The 14,361-nt window shown below is 43.2% G+C and overlaps 1 protein-coding gene across 3 annotated transcripts in view; it reads right to left on the bottom strand.

The window, feature by feature from the left end:
- ARSB (arylsulfatase B) overlaps positions 1 to 14,361 on the bottom strand; it is a 175,342-nt gene that overhangs the window by 51,398 nt on the left and 109,583 nt on the right. For all 3 annotated transcript variants that reach the window (XM_030323652.1, XM_030323655.1, XM_030323657.1), the window contains exon 6: positions 11,238 to 11,308. In XM_030323652.1, the coding sequence (XP_030179512.1) occupies positions 11,238 to 11,308 (71 nt within the window). The remainder of the gene's footprint in view (positions 1 to 11,237; positions 11,309 to 14,361) is intronic.

Consider the following 14,361-nt stretch of genomic DNA (forward strand, 5'->3'; position numbering starts at 1 on the left):
TGGAGCCCCGTGCTGCCAGTGTGGAGCCTGCTTGGGATTCTCTCTCTCTCTCTCTCTCTCTCTCTCTCTCTCTGTCTCTCTCTCTCTCTCTTTCTCTCTCTTCCTCTACACTCTCCACTTGCTCTAAATAAATAAATAAACTTTAAAAAAATTTAAAAAATTAAAAGTGGAAGAGGTCAGAGGAGGCATGATAACAGAAGCAAGGCTACGAGAAGGACTCAGCCCTCCATTGCTGGCTTTGAAGATGGAGGAAGGAGGCATGGGCCAAATAATGTGGGCAGCCACTCCAGGCTGGAAAAGGCAAGGACATGGATTCTCCCTTAAATCCCCCAGGAAGGAATGCGGCCCTGCCAACACCCTGGATTTTTGTCCCGTGAGATCCATGTCAGACTTTGAAACTACAGGACTGTAACGTGAATGTGTGTGATGTTAAGTCACTGAGTTTATGGTAACTTGTTCCAGCAGCGACAGAAAATTAATACAGTGTTAAATATTATTTTCCTTCATTCACATTTAAATCAAGAAAGATAAAACCAAAGTTATTAAAATAACGGGAAATCTTAAACTATACTTTTTGAGGAAATCTATCCTAATCACCCCCAAATGCCTCTCATCATTTCTTTGTTTCTCCTGAGTGCTTATGTATTCAATTTACATCACTTATCATTTGTTGCTACTTTGTTTTACTACTGTGTTAATATCATTTCCTGGGCATACAGTTTTTCCTCTCATCCTAAGGCTCTTCAGAAGCAGGGGCCATGTATTCTTTCCCTAGGTATTTGCTGCCAGAGGTAACAGGCTCAGTCTATAAATGCCTGATTACCAACATCTCACATTATGGATTACTTAAGGTAGACCAGGTACTCAGCTTTCTTCCCAGAAATGTTTTTAAAAGTTTTATTTCAGGCTTATACAGAAGCACCCTAAAGGCCCTGAAACTCTCATATACTCATACAGGGCTGAAGTTTGTTAGACTGGATTAAAGAAAAGAAAATAGGTGCATGCTCCTTAGAAAAGAACATACTTAAAACACTTAAAATTCAGAGAGATTGAAAGTAAAAAGGTTGACAAAGATGTATCGTGAGAATATTAACCAAAAGATGAAAAAGAGACCAGATTAGTAAATATTTAGAAAAGGGACTTACTACACTTTAAGTCCATTGGATATGTCTCACAAAATTTAGTGAGGTTTTGGTTTTCCAAACTTTCATGGTTTGAAGAAAGGCATATGCATTTACCTTACAGATTGTAAGATTGGGGAAGTGAGGTAGGAAGATGTCAGGTCTAGACTGGGAGAGAAAAGAGGGAGTCCTCAAATTTTAAAAAGTATATATTTTTAGTGTTTACTTAAAAAAACTATTTTATACTTATTCATTTTTGAGACAGAGAGAGAGTGAGAGAAAGTGCCAGAGGGGGAGGGGCAGAAAGAGAGAGAGGGAGAGGGAGAGAGACAGAGAGAGACAGAATCCAAAGCAGGCTCCGGGCTTTGAGCTGTCAGCACAGAGCCCGACACAGGACTCGAACTCATGCACCGTGAGATCATGACCTGAGCTGAAGCCGGATACTTAACAAAGGGAGCCACCCAGGTGCCCCCGGACATCCTCAAATCTTGAACAGACCTGGGTACTGAGTAGGTTTCAGTGTGGAGGGTGGGGGGCAGAGCTGCCGTATCTGAAAAGGACGATGTGAAGGGTCGTCTATTTTGTGTGGGGTGTCAAGATCAGCCTAGCCCTTTTGATCAACCCTTTTGATCCAGCTACTCTTGGAAGCCGTAAGTAAAATTTCTAGGCGCTACCAGAATTAAAGAAAAGTAAGCAAATAAATAAGTGGTCAGTTGGAAATGAGAGGATTTGGCATCATTGTAACCCCGGGGGAAAAAAATAAAGGCTGATGTGTAAATAGAGTTCTGGGCAAGTAACCACATGGTGTTGTGCAGGAGGGAATTCAGCGAGGCAGCTGGCCCTGGCCACATGCCCTTCCCCAGGAGGCAGGGCCAGCCCTAACCCTTCAAGTCAGCTTCTGTTATCCAGCCCTGGGAACCCTTAAAAAAAGTTGCTTACTCTGATTTCTCCAAACATAAAATTGGGGCAGTGGGATTTGCCATTGCTGTGTAGCCCAGGCCTGTGGTGAGGATTAATTAGTGTTTTTAAAGGGCTGTGGGTTTGGTGTGGTTTATTTATTTTCTCAGGATGAAAGCCAGGACGCCAGCACCAAGTGTTAACAGCAAAGGTTTGATGTATGTTACTTGAGATGCACTGTGTGAAGTGGGGTGGATGGGATACAAGGCTTGCGGGACTGCCTTCAGCATCCAAACACATTTTAATGCTCCCCAAAGTGAAGGAGGCAGAAGAAAAGTCTTTGAAAATTAAAAAGGAGCAAAGACATCTGAGTTTAGGCTCTGCGACTGAGGGCATATACCAACCCACACCAAGGAAAATCTGATGAGTCCCTACAGACAAATAGTAGCGTGTAGAGAAGACACAAAATTTTGCCAACTTTGTGTCAAGCTGCAAAATGTGCTCCTATATTCAGCAGACAGAAAGAATCCCAGCAGAGGTAGTCAGGGGCTCGTGGCTGGCGGTGGTGGAGAAGGGTCACATACCAGCTTCCCCGCCATGGTACAGGTGGGCATGGGGGTCAAGGACACTGGTGTGGCCCCAATTCCCACTCACTGAAGACCCAGCAGCTTTCCAGATAGGACAGTTTCACAAGAACCCTCCTGACTGGTTTAGAAAAGTAAATCTTTATGGCTTTATTCCTGATTATGGAAGTTATATGTGCTCATTACTAGAATTTGAAACTGGAGAAATACATCTAAAAAAAGTACACATATGCCCCCTCCCAATCCCAGCAGCCAGAATATAATTGCTATTAACTGTTTTCGAGACATATTTATAGGACACAGATTTAATTGTCCTCAATTTAGAGGCGATGAAATGGGAAACTCAACGAACTTATCCACAGGCTTATGGGAACTAAGTCAAAGCTGGAATTCTAACCCAGACTTCTGGACACCTCGGACCTCTGTGTGTTCCAGTAGGCTACAAGCCCTGTCCCTACACCCCTCTCTCTCATCCCACCACCGTCCTGCAGTGTAATTACTACAAGGCCCTGCAGCACTTACATAACTAGCTTTACAAACAGAAGCTGGTGTCATGCACACAGGCTGGTTGTACATGAAAGTGCAAGACTAGTGTCACAGTTGTGTCCATTTTTCTAGCCACACTTGTGTGTGTAATGTTCCACTGACATGCTGTTATTTGAGTAAGATGACTGTAACACAGATCTGGGCATCCTTTTGCCCCAAATCCCGTGCAAAACAGAAAACAAAGAGACTCCTGAAATTAGTAGGACGTGACTGTTGTGTGAGGCCTGAACCTGGAACGCTGTGCATTTCAGGTCTGTTACTTATCCGCTCTGTGTGACCAATGACTCAGCGTCTCCTTCCTAGTTATAAAGAGGGTGGGCGAACTGAATGCCTTCTAATTTCTGGTATCCTATGCAATGATGAACACTCTCCTAAGGGAGAGGTGGTGGGCCTCATGCAGCCCACCTAACTTTTCTTCCTCTGCTCAGTATCACATTTCAGCCTGAAAGACAGAAGGTTGCTTCTGGATTGCCACTTCTCAAATACGCCAGGAAGAATGAAAGTGCTTTGATAATAACATATGATATTATTGCTCTTGCTAGATTTATTCTATTTAAATGAATGAGTGATAATCAACTTCACTGGTTAATTTCTTAGCATGCATTGTTTCAGTGTGTACAAATCTCCACAACAAAACGGACTGAGAGAGCTATAGGTGAAATCTTGTCCTCCTTGGAACTTACGGCTCTGGTTGGGGAAAAGACACAAATACAAATAACTGGGATGAGGGGGCGAGAGCTCAGTGTCCTAGGGTGCTCCAGAGAAGCTCGAGGGACTCAAGTGTGGAGGGGTCAGACAGAGTTTCATGGAGGAGAAGGGATGTGAACTAGTCCCTAGAGGAGCATCAGAAAAACACAGGAAGACGACAGTGGCTGAAGGCGGACAGGGCAACGATCCTGAGGGGTCACGTCAGCTGAATGATGGAGGTTGCAGCCCGCAGGCTGAGGAGTCTGCGCGTGGCTGTGGGCAGTGGGGGACCACCGACAGCCGTCAAGCAGGGAAGTCGGAAGCTGTGTCCACGGCCTCTCCCAGACCAGCTTCTAACAAAACTTAAAGTCTAACTGACCTTCAGTGTGTACATCAGTACCTAGCTCGTCACACCTGCTAAATAAATAATCTCAGAAAGGGACTGAAGGTTGCTCCAAGGAGGACATGGGGAGCAGCTCGAGGCAGGCAAACCTGGACAACTCTTAGAACTCAAGTATAGATTTGCCAATTTTACCACAGAAAATGAGTGTGTGAGAGGGAGGGAGGGAAAGACTGTTCTTGCACTCTGTAATCAAGAGCAGAAATAACATCTCATTATAACCTTTAAAGAAAGGAGGCCTTTTAAACGAAATAGTAATAAAGCTGTATGGAATCACTTTGAAGACTTGGCCTTTGGTGGTGTGGAAAACGCTAACATCTGTCAGTGCCCTTCATCTACGATCAAGCTTCTACCAGAAGAATCTGAGGGCTTTATGCGTGTGCACGTCTGTCAGGTATATAGGTATACACTGCGCGACCAGATGTAGGTGAGAATTCTAAGGATGCGCGGGAAGCCACGTCTGACTTCCCAGGTGAGCTGGTGGTCTCAGACGGGGTGGGCTCATTAACTTCAGAACAGCCCATGTCAAGCCTGGTGCCTGTAGGATGGGTGTGTATATTCTCTCTCAGGCAAATGAATGCCTTTGAATTATTTCCCCTCGTGGTCTGGGGCACTATGGCTGGAACCTAAGGGAGTGTGGAGCTCCTCACAAGCACATAGAGCTGGGCTCGCACCTGCAGGAGCTCAGGCCCTGACTTGGAATCATGGCTGCTCCCTAGCACCGTGGATGTTTCCCGGCTTTCCGTAAGTCAGCTTAAACAGCATCATCCCTGTCCCTCGAGCTCACACAGGTTTCCCCCACTGACTACCCTGACTGCTCGAGAAGGACCCTGAGTCTTGGTCAGCCTGCTAGAAAGAAATATTTTAAAGATGGGAAATAAGTAATCCTTAGGATCTATTCCTATAAAGGAAGGAGGGAGGATAAAAAGGTACTATCTGGACAGAGACCAACACAGGTCTGTCCAAAGTTACCTTAGAACAAAGCCTCTAAAGATGAATAAAATGTTTCCTCAAAGCACACAGGAAAGCGAATACAGCCCACACGTCCGATACTGGCCCTGGGGTGGGGGGCGAGGTAGAGATAAAAGCAGAGCCAAATTTGGGGCACTGAGAGGACAGTGGTCAATGAAACAATGACAGGGAACTTGCCAGAAAGGGAACACAAAGAGAACAGCCAGGAGAGGCAGCTCCCTGGACTCAGAGGGGAAGTCAGGCTGAGCTGCACACAGAGGCAGGGACTTTATTAATATATGTATTTGTCTAGCAAGGAGGTCTGGGGAAAGGACTGAAGAAAGGCAGGGAAAATCCCACATCATCTCTCTTCTGGCTGATATTTTCAATGCAGGGGAAGGGTGAGGGTGAACATTTAAAAACTGGATAAGTAGCTTCAGACGTCTGTATATGATCATGTTAATGGTCACAAGCCACTTCTTAACGGTAATTAAACTATTTTTATTTAGGAACAAAATGTAGGATGCAAGTTCAGGCATGAAAAGGCGGGTGTGAATTGCCATCTGGAGGTACTTTTAGGTTCAGGAAATGCTAAACGACAGTAAGACAATGACTTTAGCCTGTTGATCTATGATCACTCATTAACAAGTATTTATTGAGAAATCACTATCATGGCAGATTCCATGCTATGCACTGGGAATATGGCAGTAAATGAAAAAGATACAGACCCTGTCCTCATGAATTTCTATGCTTTTGTTTGTTTGTTTTACATTCTATTTATTTTTAATTGTGGTTAAAAAAAATATATATATATATAAACTCTGGGGGCGCCTGGGGGGATCAGTCAGTGGGGCATCCGACTTTGGCTCAGGTCACGATCTCATGGTTCATGAGCTCGAACCCCACGTTGGGCTTGCTGCTGTCAGCGCAGAGCCCGCTTCGGATCATCTGTCCCCCTCTGTCTCTGCCCCTAACCCACTCTTGTGTGTGCTCTCTCTCTCTCAAAAATAAATAAAAACACTAAAAACTATATTTTTAAAAAATATATAAAACTTACCATTTAACTACTTTTAAATGGACAGCTGAGTGGCATTAAGGACATTCACGTTGTTGAGCCACCATCACCCCACTCCCAACCACACAACTCTTTTCATCTTGCAAAACTGAAACTACACCCATTAGGCACTAAGCCCCATCTCACCTCCTCCAGCCCCTGGCAGCCACCATTCCACTTTCTGTCTCTATAATTTTGACAATGTAGGTACCTCATATAAGTGGAAGCATGCAGTATTTGTCTTTTGGTGACTGGCTCATTCTACAAATGTTCTTAAGGTTCATCCGTGTCGTAGCATGTGCCAGAATTTCTGTCCTTTTTAAGGCTGAGTGATATTCCACTTATGTGTGTACTGCATTTTGTTCACCCTTTCATGCCACCAACTGTGCGTTCCCATTTTACATTCCCACCAACAGTATGTAAGTGTTTAACAGCATTTTACAGTCCCACCAACATTCCCACCAGTAGTGCGTAAGTGTTCGAATTTCTCCACATCCTCACCAACACTTGTTGTTTTTCTTCCTTCCTTTTTTTTTCTTTTGATAGTAGCCAGCCTAATGAGTGTGACCTGTGGTTCGTTGAGACTATTTATGCTTTACCACAGAATCTCCTGGTCTATGAGAAATCCTATGAACTCTAGTATGTGTTTATGTCTGTGTCCCAGCCTTTTGGGAATATCTTTGTTATTAACACCTAACCCAAAAAGTACCAAGGGTATGTGTCCATGAAAAGTGCCCCAACTCCACCAGTAGGAAGGGCCTTGGGGGCACCTTAGAATAAGAGGGAGGGAGTATAGCTGCTAAACCCCAACAGGCCAGCTTCTCAGGGGATCTGGTACTACATAGAAGGCAGGGCTCCCCTGGGAAATGTCTAACGCCTGTTTCTCTGATTCATCATAGGAGGGGATATTGGTCCACAACCCCCAACAAGACCCACTAAAGGGGAGAGAGCAGATGAGTAAGTAAATTGATGCAGTGATGTTTTACAACAGGGATCAAAAAAGTGGGCAGGATGTGGGAATAACAAAATCCTATAATTCAAATTACTCTAGCGCTGATTTTGTTTCTCATCTTTCCTTGTTTATTTTAGAGACAACGAGAGAGCACATGCATGAGTGGGGGATGGGGCAGAGGAAGACAGAGGAGCCAAAATCAAGAGCTGGATGCTCAACTGACTGAGCCACTCAGTGCCGGCAAATTACTTCAGCGCTTCTAATGTTTCTAACATTGTCACTTGTATTCATCTCTTTTACAACCATGCCTTTGGCTACATTACTGCTTATCAATGAGCACAAGGTGGAAAAGGAGAGAGACTGAGTCAGGGGCTTTGCTCCTTTGAGATCCTGTTTAGAGACCCGAAGAATGTTGAAGCTGGAAGGAACTTCAGACATTTTAATTCAATGTTCACTTGACAGGTGAGGAGACTGGTGAACTAAGTGGCGTTTGGGAAGGAGAAGTAGAACACCACCCTCTTGTGCTATAAGGAAGGACAAACAATCTGGGAAGTGCTGGGGTTAGAAACCAAAGAAATGGTTCTGTGATAACATTGACTCAATTGTTAACCTTTCACACAAATTCTAGATCGGCTGCTGTATGATCTTATTCCACAAAGCCTCTAGAACATATTCATGAAACATACCCTATAAATAGGATTTGGGGCGCCTGGGTGGCTCATTCGGTTAAGCGTCCAACTCTTGGTTTTGGCTCAGGTCATGATCTCACGGTTTCGTGAGTTTGAGCCCCGCGCTGGGCTCTGTGGTGACAGTGTGGATCCTGCTTGGGATTCTCTCTCTCCCTCTCTCCCTCTCTCTCTCTCTCTCTCTCTCTCTGTCTCTCTCTCTCTCTCTCTCTCTGCCTCTCCCCCACTCATGCTGTCTCTCTCTCAAAAATAAATAAATAAACTTTGGAAAAAAAGAATGTGTAAATTTGAAGACTTGGTTGTCCTATAAATACATATTTTCTTATAGATGGATTTAATCCCCCCATTAGTTGCATACAAAAGGCAATGAGCTTGTTTCATCCTCCCATAAAGGAGCAGGACCCCAAAGACAGCTCTCCTTTTTTCAACGTCTGCTGCAAGGTAGATTGAAATGAATACAAAAACTGGGGAGAAAAGCCCATGGTGTTGTCCATGTACGAGGAGTGGCACTTGGCCACCAGCAGGCAGAGTCAGAAGTGAGCACTCCGTTTCTGTGGACCAACGGTGAATGTGGTTCCACGTTGATGCCAGCACCGGACAATGTCCCTCATGACAGGCAGGAGTTCCTAGTTGGCAGGGCAGGTCAACAGGGAGGCCTGGAGGGGGCTTTAAGGGGGGGGGGTGGGAGCATCAGAAGGCCAGAAAATGTCCCTGACTTTGTGACAGCAGTAAAGGGTCTTCATAAGCCCATCACTTAATATGTGGGAAACTGAGTCCAGGAAAAGTGGAGGGACTTGCTCAAGGCCCTAGAATCTATGGGTGGCAAAACTAAGATGATTCTCTCTTCTGATTTCCATGCCTTCTTAACTTTTACACTGGAGAAACCTTGTGCCATGCTGTGATTTAGCTGCGGCACTTTAGGGGAGGTAGCAGATCCACAGCGGGTTGTACGTACTAAGAACCTGCAGCAGGCAGCATTACAACCGACGTACCCAGAAATATACAACCTACGCCCCCATTTCTGCTGCTAAGAAAAATTCAGCTTGGTGAGTGGAGGGGGCTTAAGGCTTTTCTTCTGTAGATGGAACATAGTTGGTTAAGGACAGTGGCAACTATTACAATGTGTGAAGCATACTCAGCACATCCTTGGTCTTCATACTGGGTTTCTCAGTGCATTAAATTACCTACAAGTCTTAAAAACCCTTCCTGCCTCCCCTCTCTTCCATTCTTGCGAGAGATTCTGATCTCACTGGTCAAGAATCACCGCTCTCGTGGGGCGCCTGGGTGGCTCAGTGGGTTGAGCGGCCGACTTCGGCTCAGGTCATGATCTCACGGTCCGTGAGTTCGAGCCCCGCGTCGGGCTCTGTGCTGACAGCTCAGAGCCTGGAGCCTGTTTCAGATTCTGTGTTTCCCTCTCTCTGACCCTCCCCCATTCATGATCTGTCTCTCTCTGTCTCTCTCTGTCTCAAAAATAAATAAACGTTAAAAAAAATAAATAAAAAAGAATCACTGCTCTTGTGAGCCAGTTATGGACTATAACGTGTCACACCCCTTTGCTGTTTGCTGTGCTGGGGCAGACAAAAGGTTAAAAACCATGGATGTTGGGTTCTTAGTAACTAGTCACGGGAGTCTCTGCTCCTCTCACACTGCTGATCAAATCACTTCCTAGCACCTTCTAGAACAATCCTTGTAGACTAACAGAAATATAATGCAAATTCATATGTAATTCTACATTCTCTATTAACCACAGGAAAAGGAAAGAGGTGGAATTAATAACAACGTATTTAACTCAACATATCCAAAATATTGCCATTTCAACTAGTAAATATATTTTATGATATATTTCAAATTTTTTTATATTAAATCCTCAGAATCTGATGTGTATTTTATACTTTAGCACATCTCAATCCACAATTAGCCACATTTCAAAAGTTCAATGGCCACAAATGGCTAGTGGTTACCATGTGGACATAGAAGTACCCTTGTCTCTCTCAGGGACATAAGTGACTCCAATTTCTCCATACCGCCTCAGGCCCTTTCCTTTCCAAGTCTAATGCTTCTACTCTGGTCCTAATTCTATCCCAATGCTCCTCCATTAGTCATCACGTAATTATTACCAAGGGCCTACCCAGTGCTGGGTATTCATGTTAACTTATGAGGATGAAAAGATGAATCAGCCACAGAGCTTGACTTCCAGGAGCTCTCAGTTTAGTGGGAAATGAAGGTACAGTATAAGAGAATTCGATGAAGGATTTACACACAGATACGTACAAAGAGATGCTGAGGAAGGACTTTCTGGGGCTCCAAGGGGCGTTCACATAGATGGGACGTTTCTTTTGAGTTTTAAGGAATGAGGAGAACTTGTGGGAGGGCAGGGTAAGGTGTTTCAGCCACAGAGAAAAGCATTTTCAAGACAAAAATAGGACGATCTGCCTCCTTAGAAAAGGCAAGCGTCTAGCAGGGCAAGGAGTGGCAGGTGGGAGAGTGGGGCTGCGGATGCCCGTGGACAGAGTTACTGTGGGGTTGCTGTCTAAGCAAGGAAACCCTGTGCCAGGCTGTGACACAGACTGGAGAGGACAAAGAAGTAAGGAGAGCCTGAAGGAAGGAACGAATAAAGGGCGTGGCAGTATGCCTAAAAAGGAGGGGAATGTACAATGAATGAAAGAAACGGAGGAGCATTATTTTCTGAAGACGCCAGGCTTTATGATGGAGGCTGGACAAAGGGCCTAAGAGTTAAGGCTTTCCAGGCCCAAACTCACTAGGCTCGGGTCCTCAGGGCCACTAGCATGGCATTTACACAGCACTGTTACAAACTGTAGTGATCAGAGAGCACAAATGGCTTCCTTCCCTGCAGAATCAATGGGGCTACCTATGCCTTAATCTAGGCAGTAGCCAGAATCAAGCTAAATCACTTCCAGGATTGCTGGGTGAGTCACACCTGTGTGATGCAGCAGGTGCTGGGGAGCAGCTGGCCAGCTCCATCGGATGATGTGGTAGCTTATTTAACCTTGGTTTCCTGGAAGAAGGCTCTGGAACTCTCAGGTGAGAAGAAGGCAACAACAATAACATGACTCCCACAGTGAGCAGGAGCCTCTAGGACCCTCTGGAAAAGCTGAGGCAGGGAGATGAAATGGCTGGAAGATCACATAGCTAGGAATAGGCAGAGCCAAGAACAGAATTTACCCCCTGGGCCACTGAAGCCACGATGCAATCAGTACAGCAGGTGTTATGGAGAACTGTTTACCCTGTCAGCAAACTCAAGTGGAAAGGAGAACATTAGGCTAGAGACACATCAACCAGTAAAACTGTGTTCGTGGGCCAAAGGGATTCAGTTTAGTAGCAATAAACAAGGTACTCACACGGTGAAATATCCACAAAGTTTGGGTCGATATTATGCAGCAGCTCCTTTCTGGGGGATGGGCTTCCTTCACTAGAAGAGAATTTTTTAGAACACATTAATTTCCTCTCTCAAATCAATATGATGATTTTTAATATTTCCCTTTCTTGCACTACAGGAAATAACAAACCTGCCAATTAACAACTTTGTCATGCATTCAGAGATCTCTAAAATCTGCAGTTGGTGCGTCTTCAATTCATCATTTGTCTCCATGATAGTAATGATGAACATCTGATAAGACTTTCAGTGTCAAGTATTATGACAATTAAAAAATAAGAGTACTGTGACCCTTGGGGCACCTGGGTGGCTCAGTCGGTTAAACGTCCAACTTCGGCTCAGGTCATGATCTCACGGTTCGTGAGTTCGAAGCCCGCATCGGGCTCCGTGCTGACAGCTGGGAGCCTGGAGCCTGCTTCGGATTCTGTGTCTCCCTCTCTCTCTCTCTCTGCACCTCCCCTGCTTTCTCTCTCTCTCTCTCAAAAATAAAATAAAAGATAAAAAAAATTAAAGACTCCTGTGACCCTTTGCAATGAACGATGTGGCTGTATTTATACGCGGCCGTTCCTTACAAAGGGGCAATGAGAACTTAAGTTGTTCTGTGTAGGCTTCACGCTGACCATTCACAGGGAGACGCGGAAAGAACATCTGCCAGGATAGCAGCATCAATACTACTATCACAACCTACATTAGTGGTGAACAGAAACTTGGGGATCACAGACCAACCCCTTATGTTACAAGTAAGGAAGGCACAAAGTTATTGGTCAAATCGTAGATCATGTGACTCTCAAAATGGTGTTCTCAAAAAATTGAGAGCATTAACACCACCAGATGTATGTGGGGAGTGCATGATGCACCCAGGACATTTGCTAGTATGTACTCAGCCTTATGTAAGAAGTTGTTAGATGCAATTTCAACTGTGGGGAGAGGACTATTTGAGAACCCAATAAAAGGTTGCAAAGTACTACTTGTTAACACTGTAGGCTTTGTATACAACTGAATAATCATTAAGGTCCCTGATGTAACCAAGAGAACATGGTTTCAGGCAGCCTAAGAGCCACACCCCAAAATCACAGGTAGCTATCAGCAGCAATGGCTTAGGATTTCAAGACCCATAGAATTGTGTATTTGCCAAGTTAAAAAAAAATTTTTTTAGCAAAATTTAATTAATTAAGAAAACCCCAAGCTTCAACTACCATCAGCTTTATGAAATAAAGACGATTTTAACAGCCAAAAAGGTAGGAAGAATATGATCTCAGAATAAATGACAGCTCTTCAAAGTGAGTGCTTTTAACTTTAGTATTCTATAAGATTTCCTTGTTCTCTACTCCATAAAACACACCAATTAGAGACTGGGAGGGAAATACACAGGGATGTCTCTAGTCCTGCAGGCACCAGAGGCAGGGTTGCTGGGGAGAGGGGGCTATTTCCCAGGACTTTTCTCATTTTCTTCCTGAGGCAACTAACTATCTGATTGTCCTGGAGACTGTCAACCAGTCCAAAATGATAGGAACTAGAGTTTGATTCCAGAAACTCTGAATGCAAGTAAGCACGATTAGCAAAGAAAATGGTAAACATGAGAAAATCTAAACAGGATGATGATGATGATGATAATGATGATGTCTAATTTGTGGGTTCAAAGTAAATAGAGTTAAAATCTGGATGATAATAATAGCAAGTAAGTCAGGAGGGGAAATCAGAATGGATGCATTTTATAAAGTCTTATCATTCAGAAAAAGTTAATACTATTGATGAGATTTACAGTTAGCTAAGTAAAATCTGCATGTTAAAATTTTAAGGTGACTTAAAAATAAAGATAGAATTTTTCTGGACTACCTAAAAACAAAACAAAATTCATTCAATTCAAAACAATATCCAAAAACGTCAGGGCCAAGATATTAGTACATAACCACTTGTCTTTAAAAGCAAAGTTCACTGGAATACCCCAAAGCATTAGGCACAGTTAAATAAAGGATATTTTTCTAATAACTTTTAGAAAAAGTTTCTCTGTATGTTACTCATTCATATTTTTTTCATTACTCAGAAGAGTCACAGATATTTCAAAATAAGGAAACTACAAAGAAGAGATGACGTTTGGAATACCTGAGTTTGTGAGTAATCCTGGTGATGGATTAGGTCCTGGAAAAATCTCCACAGGCAGAATCACCATGATGCAAATAGGAACAAAAACAACAACAAAACCCAAACAAAAAACAACCAATTCTCTTGAGCATGTTATGATACTACTTTTTAAAATGTAGTCATTGGAATATTTTGAAAAGGATGTGGTTACGGATATGAGGCAAGAAGACAGTATGTGATCAGTAAATAAAACAGTGATCAAACACCCTTAGTCACTCCAAGAAATTTATTAAATAAACCAAAGAAACCAAATGTACATTTAGGGACTGAGTAAAATACCATAAATCTTGGGTTACTCCCCCTCAAAATATAAATTAAAAGCCCAGACAAGTTCATGTACTAATTCCTTGGGGCTAGCCTTTTGGGAAATGATGGATTTTAGAAATATCTCCAGGTGGATTTTTAAAAAGATACATACCTACATGGGAAGTAATTATGGAAATATGAAAAAAAAATATACACCAAACTGTTAACTGGGGGGGGGGGATGGATGGGTGGAGTGAGGTTATGAGGACTTTTAATTTTTATAACTAGTATGTATTATGATAATTGGGACATTTTTAAGATTTTTTAAAAGTAGTATATAATTTCTAAAAATTTCTAAGGCCCCACAAACACATCTAAAAGCGTAACAAGGGAGAAAACTCAGATATTTTACAGGATTTTAAAGACAGGAAAAACTATCCAAACTAGGACATACATGTAATATTTAAACATGTTAACTTCTGGAATGTGATTGTATTCTACCTACTTATAATGTAGTTATCACAACGATTGATCATGTAATTCCCTCTCAGGAGTCTGAGAATTCCCATGCACATTTAAGAACAGGATTGCTTTTACCAAAACAGAGAAAACACAGTAATGGGTTTAGAGTCACTGGGTTCTCAAATCTCAACTCTAAAGGCTTTGTTTCAATAATGGGTGCAGGGTCTTCATGCCTGAGA

This window comes from Lynx canadensis, chromosome A1 (assembly GCF_007474595.2).
Source record: "Lynx canadensis isolate LIC74 chromosome A1, mLynCan4.pri.v2, whole genome shotgun sequence".
Classification (NCBI taxonomy): domain Eukaryota; kingdom Metazoa; phylum Chordata; class Mammalia; order Carnivora; family Felidae; genus Lynx; species Lynx canadensis.